Source organism: Sinocyclocheilus anshuiensis, unplaced genomic scaffold (genome assembly GCF_001515605.1).
Source record: "Sinocyclocheilus anshuiensis isolate Anshui unplaced genomic scaffold, SAMN03320099.WGS_v1.1 scaffold739, whole genome shotgun sequence".
Classification (NCBI taxonomy): domain Eukaryota; kingdom Metazoa; phylum Chordata; class Actinopteri; order Cypriniformes; family Cyprinidae; genus Sinocyclocheilus; species Sinocyclocheilus anshuiensis.
In genome coordinates this window covers 243,727-266,231 of record NW_015551105.1, presented here as the reverse complement: position 1 = coordinate 266,231, position 22,505 = coordinate 243,727, and the positions used below count along the sequence as shown (strand labels likewise).

Here is a 22,505-nt window from a genome sequence, read left to right as displayed (position 1 = left end):
TTGGCCCCCCCCCCCCCCCAAAATCCATTGTCTGAGTGACCCAGAACACTGGTTTTACTTAAGGTCAGAGTTCAAGGGAACATGATGTTCTTTAGCTACAACGATGCAATGAAGCTCTTTCCATTATAATTTAAAGTTGAAATCGATTGACGTGTTTTATGTTCGTCATGCCATGTGAAATGTTTCGCTCAGGCGTGTTTCTTGAGCTTACCATTTTTTATGTCTGAGTCTGAATGAAGATTTAATGTATTGATGAATTCCATGTCTGGTTGAAATGGTTTGCTTTCCTAAACTGATGTGTAACAGATACAATCTATTTTACCCTATTATCATGACAAATTTGTTTGTGTATTATATGTATGATGTTGTTTTAGAATAAAACATAATCATGAACTTATTGTGTTGAATGTGATCAATCTATTTTGCTCCTTAAATGCAGAATTTAAATTCAGGTGTCCCACTTTTGGGAAACAAACAATAGTCATTGATTTGTGTTTTCACCCATTCGAGAGTTCATGTTCATCATAATTTTCTCAATAACAGACAAATGAGAAAATATCTCAGTTGTACTATAAGTTGTAAGTTGCACTACTGCATCAATCCAGCAGATGGCACATGGAATTAACAACTTCAGTCGTGTGTGTGTTTACTACTCATTGCTGTGTGTGTGCACTTGGATGGGATAAATGCAGAGCACAAATTCCAAGTATGGACACCATACTTGGCTACTTGTCACGTCATTTTTTTTAACTCGTCACTTTGTATGTGTATGTGTGTACATACATATTACAGTATATGCATACTGAGTGGTGTTTGAACTACTTGCACTGTGTAAGTAATTACATGGGCTATTGTCAATTTTCGAGAAGCTAGGATAAAGTGAGCTGTGCTCACTATAAATTATGTGCATTTTGCAAATTTAGTAAATTTGGTAAAGGGCTTAAATAATATTATGATGTACTCCACCCATCCCTCTTCATAAAGGGTACAAGTCATAAAAAACAACTAAGTATGTTTAGTGCATGCAGTGAGAAACATACTGTGAAACCGAAACTAAGAGCAGAACAGAAGTTATTTGTCACCATTCACGCAACCACAGCTGTAAACGTCACTGATACCACTGGAGCTGCCCTGTTGCGTGTGTTTGTCTCTTATCAATCATGACTAGATTTGGTTGTGGAGATCCTTCCAGGACTTTCCAGGGCAAGATCTGCCCACATCACAGGTGAGGTACTGTTAAATTATAAATTACAGGAGGCAATCAGACCTTAAGATACACAAGTGAAATGTACATTAAGTACATAATTTATAAATTGCTATATAATTGTTATCATCTGCAATCCCATTTGGCGATCTTGATGTTTTTTGATTGTTTCGTTACATAGAGGAGATGGAGATCCTGTTTCCAAGGGCAAAACATAGCAGGATTTGTTCTACTTTGTGACTTTGATGGCACTAGCTATGTAAGATACACGCGCATGTACACAAAAACATGGACATAATAAAAAAATTTAAAAAAATAATTTTTGCAGTCCGAAATGACTGCCATAGGAAATGAATGGGTATTACTCATTACCCAAAAAATATTCGCAAGAGATTCATGCAAGAAAGAAACAGCATGGATTATTTACTAACAGTAGTCACAAGGTAAGCATCATGTTACACTCAAGTTTCCCCATCTACATTTCTAGAGATAAGAGTGACCGAGATTCATTTTAGTGGATGTTTAAAAGGCTCAAAAAAAAGAGAAAACTATACCATTCCCCAAGAAAGTATAGCAAACCTTCCCTGTACATTACTTTGTTATATCTTTTGTTAAAGGTCATATAATTGATATTAATCAATTTGTTTTAGTATATATAAATCTTATAATTTGTCAGAATACCTTTTGGTTTTACTTTGTTTACTTTTATATGTTTTTTTTCTGTTGTATTTTTGCCTTGTGAAGCTTACTTAAAAATGCTATAATAAGAATATTATTGCTACTTTATTTAAAACTGTCTGCATTTCCAACAGCTAAATGGCTTTACTGTTTGTTCTAGCATCATGAAGGAGGAGGAGTACATGTAAAACCTTGCTGCCAGAAGCGGGTCATCTGGCCCAGCGCCATTCAGAGGATCTATTACCTTTGTTTTGCGTTGGTGTCCAGATGTGCAGAGGCCAGCACCTCAATGCTGTGCAGTCTGGGATATTATGTGAAGTCTTGAGTCTCCTTTGAAGTACTTATAGTTTCAACATTCATATGAAGTCTAATGCAAAATCTGAAGTCTTATGAAGTTTCAAGTCTATATGAACTGTCCGGTCTACAGTGAAAATCTACTGTACTATGAAAGTCTACTACAGACCTTCTAGTTTACGATGAAAGTCTACTACAAGCCTTCTAGTTTACGATGAAAGTCTACTACGCACTGTCTAGTTTACAGTGAAAGTCTACCACGAGCTGTATAGTCTACTATGACATTTCAAATCTATTATGAAATCTCAATCTTGTTTGAAGTCTAATGCAAACAACCAACCAGAAAAAAACCCCAAAACATACCAATGCACATAATGCTAAAGGTGAACCAAGAAAGCTCTCTGACACTTTGTTGACACTTAAATAAATATGAAACAAATAAAGTATATTTTCCTGTGCCTTTTTTGGTGAAACCTTGGTTTCTGCCTTGCTTGGTTCGGCTGGTCTGGGGCCCAGCTGATAAAAGAAAAAGCCCTGAAAAAATAAGTGAATAAAATAGCAAAATTCCAAAATAAAAGTTAATTATTGTTATGCGTTTATTTTTGTTTGTTTTACATTTTTTAATTTATTGCAACCAGGATAGGCTTCACAGACACCAGACTTAGTTGAATCTGTTGGTTAAGATATCTTAATAACACAATATGACACACTGCTGATTCCTGCATACAGGAGTTATTATAGTGCTGTTGAACAAAAGTCACACAATGTGCCTTACAGTAACTGTAATAAGAAATGATCTCTTACAGAACACAGTCTGAATCAAAGGACTTTTAGGTCTACAGCCCAAAGTAGAGCCTCTAACATTCTGAAGATTTGACATCAGATACTTTCTATCAGCGGCTCTCAACTCCAGTCCTAAGAGCCCACCGCTCGGCACATTTTGAATGGCTTCCTTATTTAACACACCTGATTCAAATCATCAGCTCGTTAAGAGAGAGAGAGATCCATGAACTGAAATGAGTGTGTCAGCTGTCAGGTAGAAGAGACATACAAAATGTACAGAGCAGTGGGTCCACCAAATAAGAGTTAAGAACCACCGCTTTATACTACTGAGTTATTGGTTATGTGGTAAGGGGTTGTTTGGAAGTGTTTTGTTTAGTTATACAATGACGATTTTTTTTTTGTCTTTCTGAATGTTATTTTATTATTTGCGGTTTTGAACCTTTTTGTGAGCTCGGTTTCTGTTGGTTGGGGGACCAACAGATTAAAACATTACCATGAAAAAAAAAAGTAAACAGAAATGTAATGAAATATCACAATAAAAACGTCTTTAGACAAGTCCCTACTGTAGCTTTCACTTTACTGAGAAACCGAATCTGATGAGGAGAGGGAGGAGTTCACTGAGGAAGTGTTAGAGTATTTAAGCGAGAGGAAACAGAGACCCCTCCTTTCTATCCTGCAGACTCTTGTCTGATATGGAGCGGAGATGGACAGCTTGTATGCTGTGATCTAGTGTGCAGACTGGTGAGTGATCCTAGCTGTTTATTTGACTTTTAAAATTGAGAGCAGTAATGATCACATACTTTTTAAATAATGTATCTTTTTCTGTGATCTCTTTACTGGCTATACGCAATAAGGAAGTTGTGCTCGTGTAACGTATTGAATAAAACCACCACCCATTTGTCAAATAAAATGTACAATCCATTTTACAAAACAGATCTTTTTTCAATTCCTCTCAATTTTAGCTGCCACTAGATGACTGCACACGAGTTGAGACGTCACGCTGCCTAAGGATCTCTTTGGCATTGTGCCGATGCTTGCGTTTATTATTTTGTAAGTAGGCTATCTTTCACTTTAAATTATTATTAGATCAGTCCTGTATCTTTGAACTTTAGATATAATAATGTGATGATCATTCTGTGTTTAGATTTTGAGGAGGAGAGGAGGAGAACCCAACTGCCAAGGGATTCGGGCACTCGGGTCCACTGCCCTGTTCTAGTGCATTCTCTGGCAACACTGGATCTCTGGCCGGGGTCCAGTGGACCTGAAGTGAACAGCGCCAGGTCTATGACCCGCTGACAAAGCACCAGAAAACTAGAAGCAACCAAACAAATCACACAAACAAGAAAACTGAAGCCGACTACTACCCTTAAACCCCCCTTTTTCCCCTTTGGTCGGTTTCTGGTTGTCTGTTGCTTGGTTGGCAGGTGATGAGGATGGCCTGCTGTGAAACCAACCTGTTTTTTGTTTTGTTTTAATGAAGGCTGAGTGCAACTCTTTCCAAAAAAATTAATAAAAATGGAAAAACCTGAAACTGAAATTAATGTCTGTGTTTTATTTTATTCAAGTTATGAAACTCTTTTTAAAGAATAACAAGGTAAAGGAGATTTTCATTATTATCTCAGACTCATGTCGTTCCAAGCCTGTATGACTTTCTTTTGTGGAACATAAAAGAATATATTCTGAAAGTCAATGGGATCCAACCACATTTGTTCCCCATTGACTTTCATTTTTATTGGAACCCACCTCCCCAAACATTTCCCAAAATCCTACTTTGTGTTCCACCGAAAAATTAATTCATAATAGTTGGATGAACTGTTTCTTTAAAAATAATTGATCTAATCTGAGTTTTTAAACAAGTTGATGACGTGTTATCATTCACATTCATGAACATTATCCTTCTAGCCTTGCCCATAATTCAGCATAATGAGGTTTGAGAACGAGAAACCAAGAGCAGAATCGAAAGTAAACCAAACCTGATACCACAGAAATCCTGCTGATCTCAACTTAAATTATGTAGAAGTCGTCTTAATTGTTAATTCATGCTAATTAATGTTAACGAATGGAACCTTATGGTAAAGTGTTACTGAATGATTCATTTTAGTGGACGTTTAAAAGGCTCAAACAAAAATGCTGTGTCATTCACCATGGAACAACAACAAAGCCTTCCTGTATAGGGACGGGCCGAGAGAAGATCAGAAACTTACTGAGAAAATGAAACATATGAAAACATATGGCCAACAGCTGTTCCCAGATCAGTTGAGGGTGGGAACAGTGTACTAGTATAAATTACAGAGAGTCACACTGATCTGTCCTTTCCATGACCAGATCCTTCTGCTGCCAGATCAACAAGGTAAGACAACTAGTTACAGAGAAAATTTCCCATAATTATTACTTTATTATAAAAATGTATTTCCTTAAAGATTTCATAAAGTGTTTTCAATCATCGCAATTAAATGATTTTGTCATGCAGATTTTATTTTGCTGTTTTGTCACTGTGTAACCTGGAAACTGAATCATCTTAACAGGTCTACGGTGTTTCCTCTGTGGGAGACGCTGTGGAAACTTGACTGGTCTTGTAGCACTAATGTGTGAGTATATTGGATGTTTTTCCGACTTTTTTTGAGCTACTGTAAAAGACTGGGTACTACTGTAAACATAAACCTTACAGTGTTATTTCCAGTGATTACATTCAAATGCATTATTCAGTAATATTGTTATATAATAAGTTATATGGTTATACAGTTGTTATATAATTGATATTTTGACACCATCTACATCTCCTGTAGCTGAATGGTTTTGTTGTTTGTTCTAGCATCATGAAGGAGGCGGAGGTCATGTAAATCCTTGCTGCCAGGGGCGGGGTCATCTGACACAGCGCCATTCAGAGGGGAAACTCATTTGCATGAGTCTCAATCTTTGTTTTGTGCTGGTGTCCAGATGTGCAGAGGCCTGCGCAGTCTGCCAAGCCTATCACTGCTGTGATGCCTGACGATCCGCGCGTAAAGCCTCAAGTTTCCGACAAATGCTACAAAGCCAAGAACCGACTAGAAAAAAACCAATGAATGTGATGCCAAAACTGAACCAAGAAACCTCTTTAACACGTTGCTGACTCATGAATAATGCTACAAATGTAAAGTGAAGTGAAGAAGCGAATTTTTGGTGAAACCTTTGGTTTCTGCATTGCTTGGTTCAGTTGGTCCGGGGCCCAGCTGATAAAACAACAAGCCCCGGAAAAAATGAAAAAAAAAAAAAAAATCGAAATAAAAATAGTAAAACCTGCAACAAAAATTCATATTGTACTGTGTTTATTTTTGTTTATCTGCCAATGTTTGATGATGAATTTACTAACTATAGCACTTCTTACAGTAGGCCAACAAGATTGTTTAGACAATGTAGAAAAAATAAATAAATAAATCAGTGGTGAAACAAAGTATATATAAGAATGTATGTTGTAACACTTTACAACAAGGTCCAATTAATTAACAACGAGCAATACATTTGTTACAGTATTTATTAATATTTGTTAACATACAACTATACAACTCAAGATACAACTCTTTATTTTAATAATGTAGTAAATTTTGAAATTGACATTAATAATAAATGCTTTAGAAGTATTTATCACTGATAGTTCATGTTAACTTATGTAGTTTACGAATGTGAACAAATGGAATTTTGTAAATTGTGACCAGAAGTATAAAATACACATGCAAGGTCTTGTGCAAAACAATCAAAAGCATTGCATAGATTTGACATAAGTATAACCAAGAGGCCAAACATGATCAAAACTTCCTCACATGTGTCGCTGTCATTCATTTCTTATCTTACATTATAATGTGGCTTAAACGTTTGTATCTGAAATATTACACGATAAATGATATAACTGAGAACATCTGAAATCCCTCGCAAGCAAAGTTTAACTTTCACTTTCGTTTCTGTGAAAAGATCTCATCTAATGTGTCTGCACCGGACTGGCTGCTGCATAGTTGTGTTCTTTGAGGAGGTGTGAACAGTTTCTGTGAAGAGTATAAGTAACAGATGAAGATCCACTTCAAATGAACTGCACTACGCTGCTCTGAACCTTGAACAAATCATCAGCATGGTAAGGCTTTTTTTTTTTAAATGATTCCCTTCAAGAAAAATATAAGTATAAGGTAAAATGTTATTATTATTATTGCAAACTATCAAGAATGCACATTTTTAGTCCAGCAACTATTTCGAAACACACATTTAAGTATGGTTTTAGGTTGACATTAAGTTGCAGTATCACTTAATCTAAATCATCCATGTATGTATGAACTCATCTTTAGATAGATTTATAGATAGATTGAGGATAATAGACAGATAAGGTTATTGCAAGCGTCACTGCAGATAAAATACTTTTAAGGACGTATGTACTAATGTGTCTTGTATTGATACTGTGGTAAGGGCATCTGCTATTATATTATATTTGAACTGTACTGTATTTTAAGTTAAACATTAACTCTTAGTTTGTGCATGGCACCTTAAGTTCAGGCTATTGTTCTATATTCACCCACCTCTGTAGAGAATGTGTTAATGTAAGAGGGTGTGCCAGTTTCCTCAGGGTAAAGGATGGGTGGCAAACTTAAACAAACTTGCTATATATAAATTGATAATCTGAAAGTAAGATAATAAAATAATAAAATAATATCTGAAATCAATATCACCATTTATTTATTTATTAATCAAGTAGCTATGTATTATATGAGAAAATGCACCCCCCCAAAAAAAAAAAAACAACACATTTTTAATGTCTTAAAAATAAGACATTTAAGGTTCATGAATATATATTGCAGTTTTTCTTTAATGCACAGTCCTAAATAAAATAAAATAAAATAAAATAAAATAAAGTGTGTTATATGGAAGGTGTGTTTTCATAAATTTCATATTTACTATTTTATGTTTTAGAATTCTTTGGCATTTTGATATGGTTGCAATGAACAACTGAAATAAATTAATTATTATATTTGGTTGAACTAAAAAAATAAGCCAAATTAGGTTAAATGAACATTAACTTTGGTACTGACCTTACTTTTATAAAGATATTCAAACTAAACTTGATAAACTAACATAACTTTTAAAAAAGTGGCTGGGTCAATAAAACATAATTGTGCCAAAAAAACACGTAAATTCAACGTAACTGAGTCAAAGCAAAAAGACCCTAATTTAACTCAATATGTTAAAATATAAAGTCAACATTTTATTATCGTCTATCTATTTGAGCAACAATGTTTTTCTCCATCAACAGATCTTATCCGAGGGGAGTGATGAAGGGGATGACAACGACGATGATGAAGAAGATGATGGAGGTGCTGGAGTAAGTGTCTGCTGCCAAGGGTAGACAACTGCTCCAGACCTTGATGCAGCCAGTGTTGAGAAAGACCCAATAGCACGCTGGATCAAACAAACTGTGTGCAATTGCTGATACAAGCCAGCAGCAGCCAAAGCAATCACACAGCTTCAGTTGTGACAAATGTCGCAACCCAAGTACCTCCCACGCCATGTGTGTCCATGGCAAACTTGACACGTAGACCATGATTCCTCCATGGAAGCGATGGAACTCGCAACCTTTCCGCTGTGCAGTGGCAGCACCATCACTTTTCTTCAGAACGGCTCTGCTTGTCTGTTTGTGCAACCCTGAAGAAACCATGGAGAGAAGAACGAAATGTTCATGGAGAGGTGATCCCTGATGTTTACAGAGCTGCTGGTCCAGAGGTTGGAAGATGTGAGCCAGTTTTTTCTGTGATCACAATCGTCCTCAATCACCATTGTGCCATCGAGCAACGCACATGACTCCAACGCAGGACTGACTGTTTCTGCAAAAGTCTACAGTAGTCAACAATCCATTAAGATACAAACAGAAAATGGGCTGGATGGGCATTTTGAAGATGTACTAATGGATGCATGTTGCTCACTTATTTACTGGGAGGTCATGCCCCTTTGAAGCCCAAGTGTATTTGTTGAAAAGATACATCCAGACTATGGCTGCTTGGTCCAAATTGCTCTCCAGTAAAACTAGCAGAAGGTTTCTGGAGCAGCGGATCAAGGTCAGAGATAAAAGTCCACTGTTTTTTTATTTGAAATGTTCTTTTACCTCTTTTTGATGCCACGTCAACGCCACTCAGCCATAGAGAGCGTGATCAGAGCGAGATGACATGTTCACCAGAATAGGGTTCACAGGCACACCGGTTCTGCAGGTTGTGCTGACTAGGTTGAATCCACTGGTTCAGATATCTTACGAACACTACACAATATGACACACTGTTAAACTTCACGCACAGGTGTTATCGCAGTGCTGTTGAACAAAAGTTACACAACATAGGTAACGTTCCTACTGTATAATGAGACACGATCTCATACAGAACAAGGTCCTAATCAAAGGACCTATAAAGGTCTAGCCAGAAATGAAGCCCAATAGATGCGACACAACATCAAAGGCCCTCATATCCTATTGAGCACTCATTGTTTTCTTGGTTATGTGGCAAGGGGGTCCTTAGCAAGTGATCTGTTTAGTTTTACAATGATGTTCTTAGAAATGTCATGAATGCAGATGGATTTCTGTGCATTCGTCTGCCTAAATGTATCGCTTTCTAATGAGCTACACGATAAACTCCCCCTAAATAAAGTACTACATGCTGTGAAAAACATATTTTGTGTGAGTTTTTTTCTTCCCTGATGGAGCCAATCTCTAGTTTAATATTTCCCAAGGTGGCATGTGTTATGGCTATATTTTGAAGACTTTGGGGTAAATTAGAGCAATTATGGTCCATAAAATGTAGACAATTTCAGTATATTTTATACTATTATAGTATTTATTAATATTTTTAATTGGATTTTTAAAATAGGATTTTCAGTTTTCATTTTAGTTTAAGTTATAATGATTTTGTTATGTGCTTTTGTCATTTTTATTCATTTTTTAAAAATATATTTTTATTTAACTAACTAATTTAACTAACTAATTTTTCAGCTTTAGTTAACAATAACAACACTGGTCATTTATAAATTTACTGAAAAATACTGGGTATAAATTAAATCTCAGGTGACAAATAAAAAAATTCTATTAATGCTTGTGGCATTTTAAACATTAACCTCTTAACTACATTTACTTCACTATATTACAATTAAATCCTAATCTAATCATGACAAACTATATATCGTTGGAAAGGTCTAAGACTCCTAAATAGATATTTTACCACTGTTTTTTGTTAAAAATTATGTAGAAAAAGTAATAGATTACTTTCTGACCTTTGTCACAAAAAGTCTTCTTCGTGGCCTTTTTCTTTATCACACTTTAGAAATCATCAGAAATTATATATTAATTGAAAACGTAAAATCTCAAAATTCATCCTTTAAAAACCATTTTAAAATCAGACGTTGCGATGATCAAAATCATGTTACAAAATATTTTCATTGATGAATGATAAAAATGTAAGTTTGGATAGTGCACTTTCATGTCTATATTCAAAAATGTGAGTGACAATTAAGGGGTTAATAATTATTAATATCAACTAACATTTTCTGGAAATATCCCAAATGTTGTGTATTGTTTTGATACTGAAAATGAAATCTATTACAGCAGTTAAATTAATTTCTTGGAAATTTATTTCCAATTTCACGTAAATTCAAATTTAAGGCTTTCTTAACTAAATTCTTAATGGCCCACAACTCTGACTTATTTAATTTAGACCAAAGAAAACTTTGCTTTTTTATTGTATGTACAGACTGCCAGACCCAGAGAGTGTTATATAATTAGGCTTACTATGAATCGTGAATGTCTATCCAGTAATATGTTTATGACACTTAATAAGGATTAGACACCAATCGCTGGGTCAGCTTTGAGGCATGAACATGTTTCTGTATGCAGCATAGCCATTTTAGATTCTCTCTACATGTTTATTATGGAATCTACATGTAATCATGTCACATTTAACCCTTTCTTTGGATGGAGCCACATGGATAAGTCAGTTTTTGTCTGGCAGAATTATCAATAAATAAAAGTACAGAGCCGTGGATATATCAACAGGCTTCAAATGTAGGTCAGCTAACATGGCGACGACGCAGTTATTAATTATTGTGTGTTAGCTTGACTGCCCTACTGTTATTTTGATAAATTTCTTGACATGTTGGTATTTAGTATAGGTGGAATTTGACTGTTTTGTCACTGACTGCATGTTTTCTATCTCTTTGCCATATTTCTGTCTATAGTATTCCTCAGCTGATTTCCCAATGCACAGCTCATCCCAAGTGGCCTGCTAATTGTTAAGCCATTACTGCATATAGAACCAGTCATTTGCTGTTAATTTCTCTCCTTTCCTCTCCTGTCCTCCATGACGCCGCAGGTTCCAGTGCCCAGACCATCATATTCTCAAGCCAGGGAGAGTCTAATGAAGGCTATTCCCTCTAAAATAATCTGTCTGTTCGCCTGTGGGGGGAGAGACTGCCGATATGAGGGCCCGGCGTGCTGGAGCACGAGCCAACAGGCCATTAAAGGTGTCTTCTCCAGCTGGTGAGGTCTACAGTTCCATGTTCCATGAAGATATTTTGTAAATTTCCTACTGTAAATATATCAAAACTTAATTTTTGATTAGTAATATGCATTGCTAAGGACTTCATTTGGACAACTTTAAAGGCTATTTTCTCAATATTTTGATTTTTTTTTGCACACTCAGATTCCAGATTTTGGCCCAGAGATCTCGGCCAAATATTGTATCCTATCCTAACAAACCATTAATCAATGGAAAACGTATTTATTCAGCTCTCAGATGATGTATAAATCTCAATTTCGAAAAATTGACCCTTATGACTGGTTTTGTGGTCCAGGGTCACAAATATGTGAGAGAACCAATGGCATTAAACCTGTCAGATTTGAACTGAATGTGAGTGAGAATGAGAAACTGTTCCTTTAAAACTGTTTAATATAAGGTTTTTCCTGTTTCTTTGCCTTACGAAAATAGCCATGTATATATTCACTGCATGTGTTTATCACTTTGTATTTAGGGTGACCGATGACATTATTGTGTTGGCACGACCTTCTACATATCTCATCAAGAGATACTGCATCATAGAGCAGTTCAAACAGTGAGTGTTATTTAATACAGTCTTTGTTTAAAAGATGTTTAATATTTACTTACACTCTGCAGTGAGGGAGGGAGGGGTGGTGTTTCTGGTTAATAAGTGACAGTGTGTGTACGCTTGTGTACTTGCTTTCAGGTTGAACATTAAATCCATCATTAATATGCAGCTCCCCGGGGAACATGCTCACTGCGGCCCTCCTCTGGACCCTGGCAGCGGGTTCACATATTCACCTCAGATCTTTATGGACAGCCAAAGTGAGCCAAAGTCATGAATTTTCATAAACTGAACTTCTAATAATAGTGTGAACCTCTTGCAAAATCTATCAAGCACATGTCTGTTTCATAGTACACCCTAGAATAAAAAACCTAATAAAAGAAAATTAATAATACTTTGAAACATGATATAAGAAATTGAAGATGTTTTGCATTGTGTCATTCCTAACTCTCATTACCATATCAAGTTTTAAATACACTACTGTTCAAAAGTCTGAGGTTAGTCAGGTTTTTTAATGTTTTGCTTAAGCTTGTATTTTAGAATGTAATTTAGTCCTATGATGCAAAGCTGAAGTTTCAGCATCATTACTTCAGTCTTCAGTGTCACATGATCCTTCAGAAATCAGTATAATATGCTGATTTGCTGCTCAAGAAACATTTCTTTTTATCATCAACTGTTGAAAACAGTTGTGCTGCTTCATATTTTTGTGGAAACTGTGATACATTTTCTTTCAGGATTCTTTGGTGAATAGAAAGTAAGAAACAGCATTTATATATAATTTTGAACAATTTAATGCAAGTTAATTTATTTTAAATAAATCTATGCTTTGCGTATATTATCATATTTAATATATATTATCATGTCACAATGGAAACATATATGTATTGGTCCTACAAATATGAATGCTCTTTTTCTCCATGCCATGCAAAATACAATATCTTTTTCTTTTTTTTTAAATTTATCTTTTTATGTTGAGGTTAAATATACCTGAATGTTCAGCAATAAATTAACTGGTGAATTATTGAATCATGTTCCTTTTTGTCTGACAGTTTACTTCTATAATTTTGGGATGTCTGATTTTGGTGTGTCGTCTCTGGAGGGGATGCTGGATGCCGTGAAGGTTTTGGCCTTCTCTGTGCAGGAAGGAAAGGTGGCTGTTCATTGCAATGCTGGACTGGGAAGGACAGGCAAGTTGCAACTCATGCATTATTACTTTAAGTCTAAATTTAGTGATATACTATTTGAGTGAAGTCCTTAATATCTGCCCTGCGTTACAGGTGTTCTTATCGCATGTTATCTGGTCTACACCTGTCGAATCAGTGCTAGTGAAGCTGTCCACTATGTTCGGATCAAAAGGCCTCGCTCAATCCAGACGCGATCCCAGATCAATCTGGTGTTTGATTTCGCACGGCTGGTGGGCTCTCAGCTGGCCCAATACCAATGTCTGAACATGCGCCACGGTTCCTCCTTCAGTCTCTGGCAGTATCTCCTGCGTCAGGTCCTTCTGCTGCACGAGGACGAGGCCCGAACCCTCAAACACACTCCCAAGATCCTGCACATCCTCTGCAGCATGCTGATCACTCTCACCCAGGGGGCTCCCAGTCCTCCAGAGGTCCAGAGAGAACTGGAGAAGAGGCTGAACATTTTGGCTCTGAAGAAGGCAGTGAAGGTGACACTTCTGAAGAGAAACCTGCCTGCTTTGAAGGAAAGGAGAGGTTCATGCAGAGCGTACTCCTGCGAGTCCTGGGACGAGCCATTTGGGTTCTTGGAGAGGAAGAGAGACGTCCTTCTAAACAAGCGAAGCTACAGCGAGTCAGATCTCAGCAAGATTACTATCATCGAGGTGAGAACCAATCAGTTTTCAGCAAATTTGCTGTATTCTGAAATTTTAGAAAATAAAAATAAATGGTAACACGTCACAATAAGGTGCCATTTGTTAAAATTAGTTAACTATATTAGTTAACATGAACTAACAATGGAAATAATTCTAATGCATTTATTAATCTAGGTCAATACTGATTTCAACATTTACTAATGTTAAATATTAATATTATAATGGACCCGATATGAACTAACAGTTAACAGTTGTATTTTTATAAAGTAATATTCGAAAAAAGTTTAATGCTGTAACAAAAGTTTTGCTCATTGTAAGTTAATGTTAGTTAATGCATTAACAAATGTAGGACCATATTATAAAGTTTTACTAAATAAATATATTCTGAAACACAAATAAAGTGGAATTAATCAGATGCATCAATTCAGGATTGAGTCCACCCCTATTATCTCCAATATTGGATTTCAGCCTCAAAGCTTAATTTGTTTTTGGACTATTATTTAAAGTTTTGAGTATATATATATATATATATCTATATATACATGTATGAAAATATAAAGATATTTGCACTGTGCCACTCCTACTTCTCATTACCATAATATATATAACAATATATACTTCCCTTCCCTCTTCTCTCCTTTATTTATATTAAAAAACATAACATTCTAAATTATATATATAAAGTATATATACATACACAGTCTATGAAACTGCATAACAATGACATATGAAATCCTGTTGTTTCTCCCAGGATTTTATGTTGTCACGCTACTCTCCTAAATCTGGTGGACACTATAAATGAAGCAATGGAGAAATCGGTCCATCAAAAGATCAGAGAATCCCAACAGAATCCCAAAAGAGTCCTCACACCCCGATGGCAGACCAGTGCAATGGGACGGAGAGATGCAGCGCCTATCCACCATCAGCTCCTCACTCACATAATGAGACGGTGAACAAGAAGACGAAATGCACAACCAAGAAACCTCAAGCTTACCTAAAGTACAGCTCAAACACCGAGGTCAGTGTGAGATCAAATAAAATATCCACCATTTTTTTCTGCTTCTTACATCACTGCCTGAAGGGTTTTGAGAACTTTTATTTTGTATTACCTCTAATCTGTGCAAATGTTGTGGATGTTTTAATTTAAGCTACGGCTGGAGTATCATACATCAGTTCAATCATCATTATCAAGAGCCGTCGCTGAAGCAATGGCGCAACAGTGCCTTCCACTTGACACTGTATTGAAAAAAGCAGTGGTTTTGCAGGTAAAGCATGTTTGACTTGATTTTGACAAGTAGAATATGTTCCTGGATCCACACCCTTGTTAGTTTCAAGACTGACAAAACGTTTTGGTCCAGTAACACATTATTTTCACCATACAAAGCATGATCATATTTTCAAGGTTCACTTCATTGGTCATATGATTGCATGTACTGTACAGATATAATAGCCTATACAGAGCAATGCTTATCATGGTATTTATCATGTTACATAATCTGTATTTTTTTCATTTATTTTTTAAAATTTATTAATTTATTTTTTTGTTGCTTTAAAATCGCTCAGATAACCATATTGGCTTTTACATTTTATCGTATTTATCTAGCAGTCTCCTTATTCTGTCTGCATGACTTTACCATCATTGTTTTGTTAAAAGTTAATTAATTACATTTTTTTTTTTACATATTTTACAAATTTCTTACTTTCTAAGTAACCAAAAGATATTCATAATTGCTATATCATTTTGTTTTATCCCAGGTTCAGTCAAGTAACAGAGTTCAGTCAGTGAATGCCGTGTTAATGTAAGAGATTTTACCCCGTTTTAATTCTCTCCAGGATGAGCTCAACTTGAGTGAATGTGGCTGGGCTACACTTGTCATGGAAACAGATCCAGATGTTCTGAGCACACTGTTATGGATCTGGCTGGAAAAGCTAAAGGTCAGTGGTCACTATGGTAGTTATGACACAATATGATGCAAGTAATAGATTCTGGAAAACAAGACATAAACATAACATGCTTAAGAACTGTTAAAAACTATACTTTTAAGAAAGGTTTTTCTCATTGTTTCGTATGCAGTGTTTTAGCTGTTGCGCTTTATCGTAACAGGATCCTGTTCTCAATAAAGATGACATAGAGAGGCTGACCTCAACCTGGCCTGCGCAAAACCGCCTTATTTCACTGCAAAAGGTGAAAGTCTGAACTCATTGTGACAGAACACACTACAACACATGGTTTGATGTTGAACTGTATTATGTACAATTTGTGAATGCATTTTGTAAGCATAAAACCCCTAGAAATGTCAGTTTAACAAGTTTTAACATTGCTTACATTTCTGTTATACTTTTTTTTTGTGCATCACACATATGACATATTTCACATCTTATACACTGAAAGAAAATAGTAAAATAGTATTGTCCAAATTCCAGTATTTACAACTTGTACAACAATGTACAGCTTCATGTGATTATAATTCTGTGTTGTTTTAGTGTCAGCGGCACACCATCTGCTGTTTGCTGGACTGTGTGGGTCATGTGGCGGTTCAATGTCCTCAGTTTGAACATGCTATACTACAGGGGCTCATTCGAGCTTTAACAAGAGTAAGTGTGTGTGTACATGTGCTAATTTTCCCAAATAAAGAGATAGTAATCAAATAATAGAAGTATTTTAGTCACTTTTGCATGATTTTGTATTACAACAGCGCCATCCAGAGGAGATAGAGAGAAACAACATCTTGTTACGGGTCCTCAGAGCTACAATGAGAGAGCAGTACCTACACAACCACTACCCAAATACTACAACACCATCAAAGTGCTAGGAGCAGTGGTTAAACTAATGAAACCAATAAAGATATCTATAGAAAGAACCATTGTTTGATGGTATAATTGAATGACTGATTTTTTTGAGTTATTGATTTCTATTTCTATTTTTCTGAGTTATTGATTTCTATTTCAATGTGCACATTACTCCTCCTAAATATTTAAACACTTATTATATCATGTATAAAACTGTCTGAATGTTTTTGCATTAGTTAAGAAAATATCAAACCAAGGGGTGTCTGCAAAATGAACTTTTTCCAGCCCTTTTTGCAAAAGAGTATTGCGGTATCAATTAAAACATATTTTTGTGAAATGTTTAGCTTTAAAATGTATTTATTTATTTATTTACATTTTTTCTTTGGAAGTGTCACATCACATAATATATAGTAGGCTTACATAAGATATTTTCAAATTCATCATTGGTTTTCCATACATTTTTCCAAACAACATTTTACAAAACTAAGACAAAATACAAAAATCAAATGGGAAAATATAAATATAATAAAGTGTATTCGAGAAAATGTTCTCTCTTCTTTCTAAACTAATATATTGTGATTTCTTAAAAATCTCATTTTAATATTTTTTATTTATTTACTAATTAAGTGTTGATTGATTTACTTTAGATATGTTTTTAGTATATAACCTAATGGTTGTTACTTTGAAACATTGTTGAATGTGTTTTATAAGTGTTTTAAAGTAGTGTAATCCGGTCTAAAGACATAGGAACCTAATGCAGTATGTGTGTATTAAACTATCATTTGAAATATCTCTAAGGACAGCACTTGTTGAATTTAGTTATACCTTAATTTGTCAAATAATTAACAGTACTGCACGATTAAGCTGGATTTGCATGTAGAGCCACTGGAATGTCAATGAAAACGACATCAAAGAATCTCCATGGAGACGGCGTCATAGAGATTCAAAAGAAACAATTCTAAACAATCAAAAACAGCCGCAGCAGCTGAGAGTTTGATTAGAGCTCTTCACGAGCTACTACATTTATTACATTATTTTACCTTTATATGTCAATAATATAGTTTTGTGCAGATATTGTAAGTCAGCATCGTAATTTTGTCGTTTTAAGTTACTTTTCATCTAAAAATCATCAACGCACTGAACACAATCTAAGAGATAATATTAAATCAATTTTTAAAAGAGCATTTCTTTCAAACTCACCTGGAGATCGAAAAGTCTATTAAATTCACGCACTTTGTAATATCTTGCGCTTACGGTAAGTTACTATTTCGTTTCCTTCGTTTGCTGTTTATATTTATGCTTTTTGCTACAGAAAACATATCTCGCAACAGTTACCAGTTACGGAGCTGTATGATAATTCCATTTAAATTAAATTAAAATTAAATGAGACTAAATGCAAATTAAGTGTTTTGCAGCTGCCTACACTAGCAAAAAGTGTCATGGTAACGTGTTATTGCCTGTCATCACTTCCAGAAAACTACCATAGCCTACTACTTATCTGTAAGGGTAGTGAAGTTAAAGGCTACATTGCATGATAAAATGCTGATTGATATTCATGTGTTATTATTTGAACACTTTTTCAAGTTTTTATTATTATTATTTAACAAGTAGTTTTAGTAATTATGTAAAAAAAAAATCTGTTTTTCAACAGACATCATGTCACCTATGGAAGTATGGGTGGGTCCTTGGAGGCCCCACAGGCCAAGGGGCCCCATCGCTGCAATGTATAACAGTCCAGGGCCAACATATGCTCTGCCAGGGGCAACTGGTACACACACACACACACACACACACACACATGTCTGGTCAGCTATAGGTCAAGGTCAAAGTCAGTTTATTTATATAGCACATTTAAAAACAGCTAGTGTATGCCAAAGTGCTGTACATATACAAATAAGTAAATATAGAGATTAAGAGAATAAAAAGAAATGACTCAAAAACACATAATCAATACAAAACACATTAACATACACAAACATACATTTCGTCCAAAAGCCAAGGAATACAGATAAGTCTTCAGGCGGGATTTAAAAACAGGAAGGGAAGGCGCAGATCTAATGTCCAGAGGTATGCTGTTCCATAGTCGAGGACCGGCTACAGGAAAAGCCCGATCCCCCTTAAATTTCAAGCGAGAGCGAGGTATATGCAAGAAAAGTTTATCAGAGGATCTGAGAGAGCGAGAGGATTGCTGATAGCTGAGAAGTTCGGACAAGTATGATGGGGCTAGATCATTTAATGCTTTATACACAAATAATCAAATCTTAAAATGGATCCTATGCTGCACCGGTAACCAATGAAGAGATGCTAGGACAGGAGAAATGCTTTCTCTCCTCTTAGTACCAGTCAGCAACCTCACGGCTGCATTCTGGACCAACTGCAAGCGATTCAGCGATGAATGATTGAGACCCATATAAAGCACATTGCAATAATCAAGTCTGGAAGTGATGAAGGCGTGAGTAACTATCTCCAAATCCTTAAACGAGAGCATAGATTTTAATTAGGCTATTTGCCTTAGTTGAAAAAAGCTGCTCTTCACCACAGCACTTATCTGTTTTTCAAATTTCAGATCAGTGTCAAAAATCACACCTAAGTTTTTAGCAAAAGGATGAATGTTTGATGACATAGAATCTAGATTAATAGTGATATCAGAGACAGCACCTGGGGGTCCAAAGACAACAATCTCAGTTTTGCTCTCATTTAGTTGGAGAAAGTTTCTGCCAGTCCAGCCTTTAATATCTTCAAAGCAATTAAAAAGGTCAGAATAAGAGTGATCAGAGTTAAGACGGATGTAGATCTGACTATCGTCAGCATAACAATGATATGAAATATTATATTTCCTCATGATCGAACCCAAGGGGAGCATATACAAACAAAATAAGATAGGCCCCAAGAGGGACCCCTGAGGTACCCCATAGGTGAGCGGTGCAGAAGGAGAGGACGAGTGTCCAATCATCACCTTAGCTGATCTATCGGAGAGGTATGATGAGAGCCAATCCAGTGCCGTGCCCCTAATGCCAACTTCATCCCTTTGAAGGGTAGCATGATCAACTGAATCAAATGCAGAACTAAGATATAAGCTTTTGTACCCGTGGGGACCACAATTTATGGCCCCACCGTGACACGAGTCCCCATGAGTCTGTGTGTAGTCAGGTTTAAGTCCCCACCAGGATATATAAACCTGTACACACATACACACACACACACATTTGTGACCCTGGACCACAAAACCAGTCTGAAGTCGCTGGGGTATATTTGTAGCAATAGCCAAAAATACATTGTATGGGTCAAAATTATTGATTTTTCTTTTATGCCAAAAATCATTAGGATATTAAGTAAAGATCATGTTCCATGAAGATATTTTGTAAATGTCCTACTGTAAATATATTAAAACTTAATTTTTTATTAGTAATATGCATCGCTAAGAACTTAATTTGGACAACTTTAAAGGCTATTTTCTCAATATTTTGATTTTTTTGCACCCTCAGATTCCAGATTTTCAAACAGTTGTATCTCGGCCAAATATTGTCCTATCATAACAAACCATTAATCAATGGAAAGCTTATGTATTCAGCTTTCAGATGATGTATAAATCTCAGTTTCGAAAAATGGACCCTTATGACTGGTCTAAATGTTATTTTTAAGTGATAAACCATTGCCCTGCTGTGATTTTGAGGCATTTCTGTGCACTACACAGGAATGAACAACCACGACCCGCGGATGCAGAAAGGCCCAGCGTTTAGCTTCGGCACACGTCATCATGGCTTACAGGCCAACTCTTCCCCAGGTCCTGGTTACCTTGTTCCCTCCAACATCACCAGGGTGGGTCGGGATGGAACCCCTGCGTACTCCGTCTATGGCCGACCCAAGGATATTCAGCCTTTCCAGACTCCTGGCCCAGGTCTTTTACACAACAAAAACACAAGCTTTGTAGCTGTGCTGAAATGTAGTACATGGCAGAACAGAGTAAAGTTAAGCTGGCTTTTGGTTATTCTTTCAGGAAGTTACTCCCCTGAAAATGCAGCAAAGACCACCTATTACTTGGCCCCTGCATTCTCTCTGTCTGCAAGGACTAAACTGTTCCGTAATGATCAAACACCAGGTAGATTCCCACAGATCTACACAGCAACACTACTGGAACAGGTCCATTTCCTGTGACTTTCATGCATTATCTTGTCTCCAGGTCCAGCTGTGTACATGCTTCCCCCAGTATTAGGGCCAAGAGTTGTGAATAAAGCATCTGCCCCAAACGTCTCCTTCGGTGGTCGTAGTGCTATCGGCAGCTTCCATGAAGATCTACGGAAGGTGTGGACGCATCATTTTACAGTATTTACCTCTTTGTATGTATTTTGCAAAGATGATGTTCGTTTTCTCAGACTCCAGGCCCAGGGACCTACCAAGTGGTGGATTCATGCGTGTACAAACACAAGGCCCCTGAGTACAGCATCACCGGACGCAACTTCACGCCTGGAGACATTACAAAGAAACCCGGACCTGGAGCCCACCATCCAGAAAGGGTCTGTACATTTACATTTAGTATCCAAAGCGACTTACAAACGAGGACAATAGAAGCAATCAAACAAACAAAGGAGCAATAGGATGTAAGTGCTGTAACAAGTTTAAGTTAATGGTTATTCGGCAAGAATGCATTAAATTGATCAAAAGTGAGAAGTGGAGACATTATGATGTTACAAATGACATCTATTTCCAATAAAAGTTTAACATTGATAATAATAAGAAATGTTTCTTGAGCACCAGATCAGCATATTAGAATGATTTCTGAAGGATCACGTGACACTGAAGACTGGAGTAATGATGCTGAAAATTTAGCTTTGCATCACAGGAATGTAACATTTTAAAATATATTATTATTATTTTTTTTTTTTTATCTTAATATTACTGTTTTTGTATTTTTGGTCAAATGCAGCTTTGAGGAACATAGGAGACTACAAAAACATAAAAATAAAAAAAAACCTTACCAACACCAAACTTTGGAATTGTAGTTTTTAGCTTCGCAATGCAGTCTACTGAAACTACTATTAAAATAACGAGAAGTAGTATACTAAAATGTTTCCGATTGTTTCTCTCCACAGGTTACTTTCACAGGAACCAAAGCTCCCAGCTATTCCTTTGGAATTCGTCACTCTGATTACATCGCTCCCATAATTGTGGATGGGGCTGATTAAACGGGTCAATGCTGTCCTAGTGAATTCTGTTAAACAAGCTACAGTCTCCCATATCAGGTCTTAATATTGCTAAAACATAACTTGAATTAATAGTGTTTCAGTAAAAAAGGCTCCAAGATGCATATTTGTGCTGTTGCCACAATATGAGAAATAAACTCCATTCCAAAACCAAGTTAACCAAGTCTACCTAGACTAGCATTTTAACAGACACAATCTACTAGTGCTGGGTCTGACTCCACCTTATTGAGTCAGAGTTTATTCCAAATCCTTAACCAAGTTCGAGTCCATGTTCGGTCATAATTGCAGTTGGAGTCCAAATACCCCAACTCTACAATCCATACACGGAGGTTATTCCCAAAAAATAAAATAGAATTGACAGCCAAAACAAGTAATTAAAAACTAGTTATACAATATATATAAATTCTCTTACGTTTACCAAGGCTGCATCTATTTGATCAAAAATACGGTAAAAACAGTAATGTTGTGAAAATATTATTACAATAACTGTTCGGTTTTAATATATTTTAAAATGTGATTTATTTCTGTGATGGCAAAGCTGAATTTTTGCATGTCTGCTCATTACGTTTTGGAATAGCATAGAGTTGACAAACAGCACTGTTGATTACTGTGTAAATCAAGAAAGAAAGTA

The 22,505-nt window shown here is 36.0% G+C and overlaps 1 protein-coding gene, 3 long non-coding RNA genes and 1 pseudogene across 4 annotated transcripts; all 5 read left to right on the top strand.

Moving 5' to 3' along the window:
* Positions 1 to 3,597: 3,597 nt before the first annotated feature.
* Positions 3,598 to 4,330, top strand: LOC107662855 (uncharacterized). The gene is made up of 3 exons (XR_001631251.1): positions 3,598 to 3,700; positions 3,922 to 4,009; positions 4,104 to 4,330. It is a non-coding gene; the product is annotated as an uncharacterized LOC107662855 (long non-coding RNA).
* An 885-nt stretch (positions 4,331 to 5,215) lies between these two features.
* Positions 5,216 to 6,247, top strand: LOC107662856 (uncharacterized). Its single transcript, XR_001631252.1, has 3 exons — positions 5,216 to 5,309; positions 5,485 to 5,547; positions 5,772 to 6,247. It is a non-coding gene; the product is annotated as an uncharacterized LOC107662856 (long non-coding RNA).
* A 704-nt stretch (positions 6,248 to 6,951) lies between these two features.
* Positions 6,952 to 8,528, top strand: LOC107662859 (uncharacterized). Its single transcript, XR_001631253.1, has 2 exons — positions 6,952 to 7,061; positions 8,229 to 8,528. It is a non-coding gene; the product is annotated as an uncharacterized LOC107662859 (long non-coding RNA).
* A 2,659-nt stretch (positions 8,529 to 11,187) lies between these two features.
* LOC107662837 (protein tyrosine phosphatase domain-containing protein 1-like) lies at positions 11,188 to 16,796 on the top strand (annotated as a pseudogene).
* Positions 16,797 to 20,302: 3,506 nt separating this feature from the next.
* On the top strand, positions 20,303 to 22,273 carry LOC107662876 (outer dense fiber protein 3-B-like). The gene is made up of 5 exons (XM_016452989.1): positions 20,303 to 20,571; positions 20,671 to 20,772; positions 20,854 to 20,975; positions 21,047 to 21,187; positions 21,764 to 22,273. Exons 1-5 carry the CDS (start codon positions 20,370 to 20,372, stop codon positions 21,854 to 21,856), a joined length of 660 nt encoding a protein of 219 aa, XP_016308475.1. The 5' UTR covers positions 20,303 to 20,369; the 3' UTR covers positions 21,857 to 22,273.
* Positions 22,274 to 22,505: the final 232 nt, after the last annotated feature.

Excerpts from the sequence above, each read along its gene's own strand:
- LOC107662876 (XM_016452989.1), top strand. The coding sequence starts at position 20,370 with ATGAACAACCACGACCCGCGGATGCAGAAAGGCCCAGCGTTTAGCTTC. Across the intron at positions 20,572-20,670 it reads TTTCCAGACTCCTGGCCCAG|GAAGTTACTCCCCTGAAAAT; the intron begins GTCTTTTACACA and ends TTATTCTTTCAG. Across the intron at positions 20,773-20,853 it reads CCGTAATGATCAAACACCAG|GTCCAGCTGTGTACATGCTT; the intron begins GTAGATTCCCAC and ends TCTTGTCTCCAG.